The sequence below is a fragment of the Conger conger genome, chromosome 9, assembly GCF_963514075.1.
Source record: "Conger conger chromosome 9, fConCon1.1, whole genome shotgun sequence".
In the NCBI taxonomy this organism is placed as follows: Eukaryota; Metazoa; Chordata; class Actinopteri; order Anguilliformes; family Congridae; genus Conger; species Conger conger.
The window spans coordinates 4,861,466-4,873,277 of NC_083768.1; the positions used below are offsets into that span (position 1 = coordinate 4,861,466).

An 11,812-nucleotide genomic window follows, 5' to 3' on the forward strand; every position below is an offset into this window, starting at 1 on the left:
CCTGCCATTTAGCACTCTACAGTTGCAACACTGCAAAACTAGTTAGACACTACAGTGATTGTTGGTTTGTTTTTTTCTACACTATCTTAGGTCGATGAAACCCGTGGCATTGTAACTGATGCATGCAGACTTTCAGAAATGTCTTGGTTTCTGTTATTGGGGGGAGAGGATGCTGGAAGGATCTCCATACCTGATCAAGTAGAAGAGGGTCCAGAAGGTGGCGGGCAGGGTGTTGGCCTGCGAGGCCCACAGCAGGGCCACGTGGGTATGAGCCTTGCTCCGGTCGTCGAAGGTGGACAGCGTGTCGTTCAGCACCATCCGGAGCGAGATCAGGTCCGACATGTTCTTCCGCTTGCTCAGCTCCTCGGCCGTCATGTTCTTGGCCAGCTTCTCCCGGGCGCTGTGGGCGCTCTTGAACACGTGGATGGGCAGCCCGGCCACCAGGGCGGGGAAGATCTTGTCGAACTCCTTGAAGTTCTCCAGGGCGTTGAGCACCAAGGCCTTCTGCGCCTCCAGCCTGGCCTGCCTCTGGTCCTCCTGAAGGTTTAACTCTTTGCCAAAGAGCGTCAGGTAGCCTGACTCAAACATCACCTTCAACGACAACAGGAGAACATAAGAACAACGTAGTAATGATCTAACGGTCTACTCAGCCCAACTAGAAGTTTACAACATTAGAATGCACAGGCAATAGACCGGGTCATTAAGGCCAATCTAGAATATTAGAATATAAGATTGCACAGTGACTAGAACACGTCATTAAGTCAGTCACTTAGTGAGCTAGTTCGGTAGTTAGCCAGTTTTATGAGACATATATAGAAGACAGAATCTTACATTGTCAAGAAAGGCACAAGAAAGTTAAGCACACATTTTCAGCATGGTCCTTGATGGTAAAACAATAGCAGTGGAGGCGAGATGACTACATAAGAGTTGAAATAAATACTCGACTACGCAACAAACGGCGGACTGCACCGCAATACAGGAACACAATCCGACCTTGTAGCAGAAGGCGAAGATGCCGTCCACCTGCCATTCGCGCGCATGCGCCGAGACGGAGCCGGGCTGCAGCAGCACGTTCTGCAGATTCTCCATCATGTTCTGGATGAGCGAGGGGAGCGCGTCGCCCTGCAGCGTCTTCAGGAAGGTCTGGTGCAGGTTCTCCGTGGTGTGTCCGAATCTGGGGTCCATGCTGTCGTGGCCGAACGCCTGCGGGTAAAAGGAGCCTTAATTAAGCGCTAATTTCGTGCAGTCGCGTTTGAACGCCAACTCCTGCGCGTCTCGTCTCGTTCAGAACAACGGACAGCGCTGAAGATCCACACCAGGGTTTGTAGCCTAAGCGGCAAAGGCTTTCGTGTAAAATCTCTCAACTTTCAACTCTGTCCCCTGTGAACTCGGGGCGAAATTTTTTATTTATTTAACACCGTTAGAGTTAATTTAACCCCAGTCATTTTGCTGCCTACTGTACACGTAAGGTTCAGTAAAAATCTCTTCGTGCAAATCACTGTTCTAGGAAACAATATAGGCTAAAGTTAGGCCCGTCACTGAAGTTAGCTTTTTTTCTGTACACTCTTCTCTTGTTTTCGGAGAGATTTCAATATAACTGAACCCAGGTGTTTACATTTTACGCACACATTGCGGCCACCATCACCACTACTAATACTACTAATAACAATACACTACTAACCACAACTAATACTACTAATAATATACTAACTAAAAAAAGTGCCTCCGTTTCCCCTTACCTTAGTAGCAGTGGCAAAGTGAAACTTTTTCCAGTCGAAGTGACGGCCCTGGCGGATGACGGAGTGGTAGGAGAACGGGTCACACAGAAAGTGCACGTACTCGCCGGCGATCTTGCACGTGAATATGTGGCCGTGCTTCTTCTGTCTGCTGCGCAGAAACTCCAGCGGGTTCGCGCCGAACTGCAGGGCGCAGCCCAGGTACGGAATGAGGCCATTTTCAATCGGCGGTTCGCCTGGGTGCCTGAGCACGGAGTAACGGACACATGAGCCGAGGGAAGTAATAACAACGCCAAGGTTTGCCACGATTGTCACACATACGACTACATCTACTTTAGCTCATTCCTGCCTGGAGCGGTTGATGCGCCGCGCCCAACTGTATGTTGACACAAATAATGTAACGAAAGAGAGAGAGAGAGAGTGAGAGAGGGAAGAACGTGATAAGGATGGCGACGAGATATACTACACTTGTCCAGTAAAATAAAGATACGATCCATTATAATTGTGTGATGGCATGCCCTGTAAACTCCATGTCATAACATTGGTTTTTATTGCGCCCAGGATGATATCTTGCGTTTAAGGTGTTCAGCCTATTTTAGCAAAAGGATGTGAGAACATCTCAAAACCTTCAAGCTCTCAACGTTAAAGCCTATTTATTTGTCAATGTTGTTCTTTGTTTAACCAAAACGTCCGTTAGAACTAACATAATTCATTGTTTATTTGTTGACACAGCTGAGCGTCGTGGTTTCTGTAACGTGTAGTGGGGAAAGGTGCGCCAATTAATGAATTAGTTGAACAAGTTAATAATAGTGAAAAATAAATATGCATAACTTTTAGTTATTAGTTATATACTAACATTCGTGTCAAGCAGTTAACGGTGTTTTCGCAGCATTTCTAAGTAGATTTGGGTAACAGCAGGTGGCAATCACAATGCATGTTTGAAGATAACGTTGTCTATACTACTGGGCTGGGCTGAAAAACTACCAACAGTGCTATTTTAATGTCATTGTATCTCATTTATGATCTAAGTATTCGGTCCAATATTCTGCGTATTCCAATATTTTAGTCCACAATTTTATTTCCATTGACGGTACCCACATATTTCTTGTGAGGCGAATGGACAATGGACACGTTTCGTTCCTTCGTTAAAGTAGCCTAATTAAAACTTAAATGAAGTGCAGAAATAGGGAGTATTAACGTTGCTTACCTTTTGCGGATACCCACAGCGAGCCAAAGGCAACTGCACAGTCCGACCAAGAGCCCCCATATGAGAGCGATGCTGAGCATTGTAGCCGTGACCGCTGGACCACTGTGACACAAGATCAATAATGGACATCGAATGAAAATTACCGGCCTTTATACATGCAAGAGAAGAGGCACGATTTTTTTTTCATGAATTATTAACAATCTGGAGGAAGGCACAACCCCTTCAGAGAGATAGACATGCTGGCCTATAGGAAATACGAGAGGATACAATCTGTCTAACGGCCTTGAACCCTGTGCACGGGTCACACAAAGTTTGCGACGGCTTGCCAAACCGATTCAAGGTCTCAGTGTAAGATTTTGGTTCCGGCAAACAGCCTACCTCAGAAAATGCTTCTTGAGAAAGAAGTGGGGTGTGTGGGGGACGAGTATCATCTCAGTTACTTTAATTTTAAAACCCTAAATCTTCCACAAAATCCTAATTCATTTCATTACTCATGTGTATTTCATTGGGACAGATCCCGTTTACATCACAGATTAGAAAGCAGTTATCAAGTGTCTGGACTGCTCCAACCCCTTTACAACATAAGAATCCTGGCCATATGGTCAACGTGGTACTGGAATGAAACCCAATAGATTGATTAACCCTCAATATCTAATTAAAAGCTAACCAGCAGTGCAGCAAAAAGCTTTGTCCTCCTCAGAACTGCACTGTAAAAAATGATTGTTATGTCTGTTTATTCCACAGATAATTAGTAACGAGCAGGTTAGCAGGCTAGTTTGAGGGCATTAAAAGGCCATTGCTGTAAAATGTAATGCATGCCCCATCAACCTGCCATGTCAAAATAAAGGTTATTATAATACTACAATTATCATAACCATAATTTATACTACAATGAATGCTGGAGTTTGAGCATATTCTACAGATCAGTAGAGTATGGGCATGTTAGATCAGTAGACTATGAGCACGTTCTACAGATCAGTAGAGTATGGGCATGTTAGATCAGTAGACTATGAGCACGTTCTACAGATCAGTAGAGTATGGGCATGTTAGATCAGTAGACTATGAGCACGTTCTACAGATCAGTACAGTATGGGCATATTAGATCAGTAGGCCAGTCAGTGTCAGTGCATGGTCAGTGTCATTTAGCTTAGCACCTTTCTTTCATAAGGTGACATTATTGATTACATTAGCTGGCTAATTTGCTTTCATAAGGATGTTATGTCTTAACTTGGCTTCGCTAGCTTTTGAAAATGCAGTCTCCCGTGATGAGTGCATGTCATGGAGGTAGCTATGGTAACAAACAACAATGTGTGGAAAGTGGGAGCACTGTCTGTCAATCACAGCTCAGAGTTCTCACTGCCATGCCCAGACAGTTTGGGCGGGAAATTTGCACTTAGGAAAAAAAAAAAAAAAGTTTTAAAATATATTTAAATGACTGAATAATAAAAAAAAAAGATCATGCACATTTGTTTTATTGTTGCCTAAAGACAACTGGCAAGTGTTACGATATGATATTACACAGAATGCCATCGAACTGACCCCAAACGTGGTAGCAGGCACAGAACTGTGCCCAATTCAGAGTCACTAAAACCAAGCTAAAATTACAAGTTCGAAACTGTGATCAACGAATGACCGTCATCAAAGCTGAGGGTGCAGTCGCAGAGTTCTTAGTTGCAGAGGCTTTAGTTCAATGTCGTTGCAGTGAAGGACTTTTTGACGGGTATGCTCATTTGAAATCGGACAGCAGTGAAACACAGAATCAGGGAGCAGTCTAGCTTCATGGCGAGGACAACTGTGAGATGAGATTACTGGGAAAGGTGGGGAGTGTGCTTTTTTTTTTAAACTTTAGAAACATGCTTTGTTTCAAACCAGAATCACCAGGTATTGGAGATAAGAAAATATTCAGGCCCTGCTTGGGTTCTGTGTTAGCAAAGGCTTCATCTGCCTGGGTTCTGTGTTAGCAGAGGCTACATTTGCCTGGGTTCTGTGTTAGCGGAGGCTACATCTGCCTGGGTTCTGTGTTAGCAGAGGCTACATTTGCCTGGGTTCTGTGTTAGCGGAGGCTAAATCTCCCTGGGTTCTGTGTTAGCGGAGGCTACATCTGCCTGGGTTCTGTGTTAGCGGAGGCTACATCTGCCTGGGTTCTGTGTTAGCGGAGGCTACGTCTGCCTGGGTTCTGTGTTAGCGGAGGCTACGTCTGCCTGGGTTCTGTGTTAGCGGAGGCTACGTCTGCCTGGGTTCTGTGTTAGCGGAGGCTACGTCTGCCTGGGTTCTGTGTTAGCGGAGGCTACGTCTGCCTGGGTTCTGTGTTAGCGGAGGCTACATCTGCCTGGGTTCTGTGTTAGCGGAGGCTACGTCTGCCTGGGTTCTGTGTTAGCGGAGGCTACGTCTGCCTGGGTTCTGTGTTAGCGGAGGCTACATTTGCCTGGGTTCTGTGTTAGCGGAGGCTAAATCTCCCTGGGTTCTGTGTTAGCGGAGGCTACATCTGCCTGGGTTCTGTGTTAGCGGAGGCTACATCTGCCTGGGTTCTGTGTTAGCGGAGGCTACATCTGCCTGGGTTCTGTGTTAGCGGAGGCTACGTCTGCCTGGGTTCTGTGTTAGCGGAGGCTACGTCTGCCTGGGTTCTGTGTTAGCGGAGGCTACGTCTGCCTGGGTTCTGTGTTAGCGGAGGCTACGTCTGCCTGGGTTCTGTGTTAGCGGAGGCTACATCTGCCTGGGTTCTGTGTTAGCATTGCTGCCTAGTCGGTCTTCAATGATTCATCCATCGGAGTTTACTGGCTTGACGCTGTTAGTAAATCTAAGTTTTACCAGGAACCAGTAAGATGACCGTTGTCACAGGAAGAAGCAGATCCGATGTTCGTCATTAGAAAACAGGAAAGTTTATTACAATCAGGAAAATGTTCCAAAGAGCAATGATGTTTGGGATGTTTTAAAGGATTACATTTGCATATATTCAAATATGTCTACAAATCCAAGTGTAACCTCTGATTGGTGGTAAGGAATTGTGCCTATCCCGAGCACCTCGGATTGGGCCATTCAAATCCTTAATGGTTGTGAGGCCTTGCCCTGCTCCCCCCTGGAGTCCAGTGGAAAATCTTGAAACTGATAGCGGTCATTATCATATGTGAAGTGGTCCAATACATAAATTTGTCTGTCTCCCAACAGTCCCTCCTTTTTGACCCAACATGAATTCCATGGTGAGGTCAATTTTAGTTAAACTCTAGTCATTGTTCAAGGTGGGGGCAAAACCTGTTTTAGGAACAATTCAGGAAAAATTCCCCCACGTCCCCTTATGGGCAAACGAGATATACTCCAAGAACATGACTCAGAGTAAACCCCTCTGCTGCTCACGAGAAGTGATGGGTACAGACATCATTGGTATGCCACGCGCAGCTGAATAGATATCAGCCCACAAACATAACAGCCGGTTCTGTTAGCATGTTTGGCTGTCATTTGTACTAGTTGCATGTTCATATTGTTCATATTATTGTCCATGTCACAGCTCCCCTTGAGTCCTACAACAGCGATCACTATGATAGTGACAATGTTGTGATGGCGCCAGGGTGAATCAGGCTTGGTGGGTTGTCTTGTGGAGTGATCCTCTCGTGCAGGAGTCCGCAGCAGGGTGGTCCGGAAGGTAGGCGTCTGCGGCGACGTGGTCTGGCGCAGGTGTCCACTCCTGATTAATGAAGGCTGCAGGTGTCTATGGCAGCGTCGTCTGGGTCAGGCATCCTGTAAACAAGGGGAAAGGCCAGAAGCCACAGAATCCAGGCAAGAAGAATATGCAACAGGGCGTTGCACACCTCCATGGGAACTTGTCATTGGAGGGTCGCGCCTTGGGTGTAGCGGCTGGGCATTTTGTTGACCAGTGTCCTTTTTCTCCACAGTTATGGCAAACATCTTCAGTCTCGTTTTGGTGATTATAAACACGCCTACCTCTCTCTTTGTCCCTCTCCCTGCATTGACGAGCGCGATGACCCTTCTTCTCACACTTATTGCAGCGCACATTAGTGTCAGAAGAATCGTCACGCACAGCAGCAATGGGGTGTAAAGCGGAGGCATTTCTGCGTGTCTGTTCTTCCAAGCGGGAAGCCCATGCCACAATATCATTAAAAGTATTACCGGGGTTTATGCCGATCGCTAGTACCTTTTGAATATGTGGACCAGCATCCGCTAGTAGCTTTTGGGTGAAGGCAGCCACATTCCTATTTGGATTAGGGAAACCACTATGCGTTTCAAACGCTTCATATTTTTGGACCGCATATTCTGCAAATGGCAAGTTACCCTGCAGTACTGCCGCCATTTAGGTGCGCCTTTGCCTAAAGCAGTTTTTACAGCCTCGCTGAATAAATGTATTGCCGTTTGGAGCTCGGCGCGATTTGACCAGGGGCCAGATGCCCAGGTATCCTGCCTTAAGTGTTCTGGCTCTATTGTATTCCAGCAGGAAGACGGACATTTAGCGTGCACGATCGAAAACTATCTATAGGATGCAATGACATGCTTCGCTGCAGTTCTGTTAATTGTCGCCAGAATTGTAAATTGTCATCATGCAGGTTAAGACTTGGTAGGTCTTCTAATAGCGCTCTCATGTCGATTACGGTCAACGGTACATGGTCAACGTGAAGTCGCTGCTCAGTCCCTCTACCTCAGATTTTAGTTACCATCAGAGCCATCGGTGCTATATAATCTGTGTGTTTATTCTCATAATATAATGGATCGGTTATCGAACGTTCCTTGCTTGGATCTGGACCTTAGGTAACTCTCGGGACCTAATACCCTGGCGTGAATATATTTTGTCACCCGGGCTGTGGGCGAAAACTCAGCCTGCCACAGCAACGCACCCACGTATTTCCTCAAGGCGTGAATACCTCACTCTCCTTAGGGGGATGATACACCTGTCACCCCGTCACATAAAGCTATACTCACAATAGATATAGCAAACAACAGCGCTGGTGCACACTAAGCAGCGCTCGCAAATACAAACAACCAGTTACAAAAAGACGCAGTTTTCCAACAACAAGCAATCGATCGCTTCTTTAAAGGTCATGAAAATTATGCAGGTTACATACCACTGGGTGGAGTGCGCCTCAGTTTACCAGGAACCAGTAAGATGACCGTTGTCACAGGAAGAAGCAGATCCGATGTTCGTCATTAGAAAACAGGAAAGTTTATTACAATCAGGAAAATGTTCCAAAGAGCAATGGTGTTTGGGATGTTTTAAAGGATTACATTTGCATATATTCAAATATGTCTACAAATCCAAGTGTAACCTCTGATTGGTGGTAAGGAATTGCGCCTATCCCGAGCACCTCGGATTCAAATCCATAATGGTTGTGAGGCTTTGCCCCGCTCCCCCCTGGAGTCCAATGGAAAATCCCCAGAGGGGGAACCTTGAAACTGATAGCGGTCATTATCATATGTCAAGTGGTCCAATACACAAATTCGTCTGTCTCCCAACAACGCCATGTTGCGGGTTTTTGGCGGTGATCACGTGAAAGCCATTTTAGCGCTGTAGAGGCCGGTTTGTGCTTCTCAGCTCCGTTTAGGCGTGAAACATGCTTCCTGTGATACCTGGCCCGATTTTCTACCTTCTACCCCTCGCCTGTTTTCACAGTTAACCCCATGGCCTTTTCAGCAATACTATTGTGCGTGAGTCACATTTGGGGATTAAGTGTTTCCTGACTTCATCTTCTGTGCAAACAGTCGATGCCCCGCACATGCCATCTGAGTCACTGACAAATAACGGGTGTGTATGCTGACCTCAACCGCATGACCGTTCACTGTTCCTGAAGACAAAATAGTGTTTGAGAGAAAAAGTGAATTGAAACCGGTCGGGGTTATTTAAAGTCACTGTTCCAAATTCCCTAATGGCGATGACTTACCGTACACTCAACAAGCTGTGTGAAATATTCAGAGTTACAGGAATAATCTGTGTCTGTTGGACAGTTATTTTATTTATGTTGCAATACAATCCATTGTGGTTTGTGGTGGGTCTAGGCCAATATTACAACTTAATTTAACCCTGTAAACGTTGGTGACTTCACAAGTCCAGGAAATATTAGCGTGGTAAACACTTTGATGCAGATCAACTGCATTATTAACTGACCTTTCTACCCCTCTTCTACCAGAAGTGACAGTTAGCAGCATTTGAAGACTTTGGATCCAAAACAAGATATCCATCATTTAAAAAAGTGACCCTTCGTGAAGTGATTGCTCACACACTTCTCGTGTCTATCTACGGGTGTGGGGTGTCTATCTACGGGTGTCCATCGAGGCTGTCTGAGAGCCTGTTGAGTGTTTTTGTTTTCGCTGCCTGCCCTCATTTCACTACGTTTTATTCCTCTTGTCCTCCCTAGTTCCCTCCATGTGTTTCCTTCCCATCCCTGTCCTCTCTCCTCTCCCCAGGTCCCAGTCAGGTAGGAGGTTCGCCTCCCGCCAACATGGGCAGAATATCTCAAACCTCATCTTCCCTCCCAGATCCGCTGGTATTGATCTCTGTGTGGCTGGTGGCCTCTGGAACTGCCAGTCCGCTGTCCAGAAAGCAGACTTCATATCTGCCTATGACTCCCACCTCAACCTTGACTTTCTTGCTTTAACGGAAACGTGGCTCTCACCAGAGAACACGGCCACCTCGGCTGCCCTTTCCTCTGCCTTCTCTTTTTCCCACACACCCAGAGGTGGCACAGGTCTCCTAATCTCATCCTCATGGAGATCTAGTGTCTTCTCCTCATCCCTCTCCTTCTCCTCTTTTGAATTTCATGCGGTTTCTGTTACTTTGCCGGGCAAACTGTTTATTATTGTTGTTTATCGCCCCCCGGGTCCTCTGGGGAGCTTCTTGGATGAGATGGACATCCTCCTTAGCTCCTCACCAGTCAATGACACCCCCCTGATCCTCCTGGGTGACTTCAACTTCAACTTGGAGTCCACCCAGTCTACCTTTCTCTCCCTCCTTTCTTCTTTTGACCTTACCCTCACTCTTTCCCCTCCCACCCACAAAGCAGGCAACCTTCTTGACCTTATCTTCACAAGGAGCTGCACAACAACCAACCTCTCTGTAACACCACTCCATATATCTGACCACTCCTTCATCTCTTTTTCTCTTCCACTCTCCTCTTACACCCATCCATCTCTCCCACCATCCACTGTCACCTGTCGGCGGAACCTACGCCACCTGTCTTCCTCCACCCTCTCATCTACAATCCTCTCCTCCCTACCATCCGCAGAGTCTTTCTCTCGACTGTCTTCCGATGATGCTGCTACAACTCTCATGTCCTCCCTCTCATCTTCCTTTGACTCTCTGTGTCCCCTCACTACCAAACTAGCTCGGGCCTCCCCCCCCAGTCCTTGGCTTTCTGATGCTCTACGAGCTGTCCGAACCGAACTGCGGGCAGCGGAGAGAAAATGGAAAAGGTCCTGTCTTCCCAGTGATATAGCTTCCTTCCATGCCCTCTTATCATCTTTCCATTCCTCTGTCTCTCTAGCAAAATCTTCCTTCTTTCACTCAAAAATTAACGCAGCCGCCTCTAATCCCCGCAAACTGTTTTCAACCTTCTCCTCTCTTCTGGCCCCCCCTCCCCCCCACCCCCCTCATCACTCACACCTGATGACTTTGTCTCCTTCTTTGAAAAGAAGAAATTCCTTCTCACAACCCTCTCCCCCTGCTGACCCTCCTACCTTCCCCAACTCCCTAGCCTACTTTTCTCCCCTCTCTGACGCCGACACATTGAAACTCCTTACATCCCACCGCCCGACCACCTGTCCTCTTGACCCCATCCCCTCTCCCCTTCTACAATCTATATCCAATTACATTCTCCCTTTTCTCTCCTCTCTAATCAACACCTCCCTCTCTTCCGGCACCATGCCCTCTTCCCTGAAGAGGGCCAGAGTCACTCCCCTGCTCAAAAAACCTACTCTTGACCCCTCTGCCCTGAACAACTACCGGCCTGTCTCTCTTCTTCCCTTTCTCACTAAAACTCTGGAACGGGCGGTCTGCTCCCAACTGTCCACTTATCTTCTCCAGAACAATCTCCATGACCCCAACCAGTCTGGCTTCAAGAGTGGCCACTCCACTGAGACCGCCCTGCTCGCGGTCACTGAGTCACTCCACTCTGCTAAAGCCAAATCCCTCTCCTCTGTCCTCATCTTCCTCGACCTGTCGGCCGCCTTCGATACAGTCAACCATGAGATTCTGCTCTCATCGCTGTCTGGGATGGGTGTCACAGGGTCGGTACTCGCTTGGTTTTCCTCCTACCTGTCTGGTCGCTCCTACCAGGTGACTTGGAGGGGCTCAGTCTCTGACCCTCACCCCCTACAAACTGGAGTCCCGCAGGGCTCAGTTCTTGGGCCTCTCCTTTTCTCGCTATACACCATGTCTCTTGGTTCTGTTATCTCTTCCCATAGCTTTTCTTATCATTCTTACGCTGACACCCAACTCTTCATTTCCTTCCCCCTCGACACCCAAGTCACCACACAGATCTCTGCCTGCTTGGCTGATATCTCTGCGTGGATGACTTCCCACCACCTGAAGCTCAACCTTGCCAAAACTGAGCTTCTCTACATCCCTGCTAAGTCCTCTCCGTCAATCGACCTCTCACTGACTGTTGAGGACTTTGTAGTTTCCTCCTCCCGTACGGCAAAGAATCTTGGGGTAACTCTTGATAACTGCCTCACCCTGGCTCCACAAGTATCCTCCACTGCCAGAACCTGCAGATTCTTTCTGTATAATATACGCCACATCTGTCATCTCCTGACGGAGAAAGCCACCCAGCTCCTAGTCCAGGCGCTCGTCATTTCCTGCCTGGATTACTGCAACTCCCACCTAGCCGGTCTCCCAGGGTGCACCATCAAGCCCCTCCAGCTGGTCCAGAAT

At 47.3% G+C, this 11,812-nt stretch overlaps 1 protein-coding gene across 1 annotated transcript in view; it reads right to left on the reverse strand.

The window, feature by feature from the left end:
- LOC133137283 (cytochrome P450 7A1) overlaps nucleotides 1-3,049 on the reverse strand; it is a 6,919-nt gene extending 3,870 nt beyond the window's left edge. Inside the window, exons 1-4 of the mRNA XM_061255462.1 lie at nucleotides 2,944-3,049; nucleotides 1,740-1,980; nucleotides 994-1,203; nucleotides 191-591 (exon numbers count right to left, since the gene is read on the reverse strand). Of these exons, the coding sequence (XP_061111446.1) occupies nucleotides 191-591; nucleotides 994-1,203; nucleotides 1,740-1,980; nucleotides 2,944-3,023 (932 nt within the window). The 5' untranslated portion in view covers nucleotides 3,024-3,049. The remainder of the gene's footprint in view (nucleotides 1-190; nucleotides 592-993; nucleotides 1,204-1,739; nucleotides 1,981-2,943) is intronic.
- Between the last annotated feature and the right edge of the window lie 8,763 nt (nucleotides 3,050-11,812).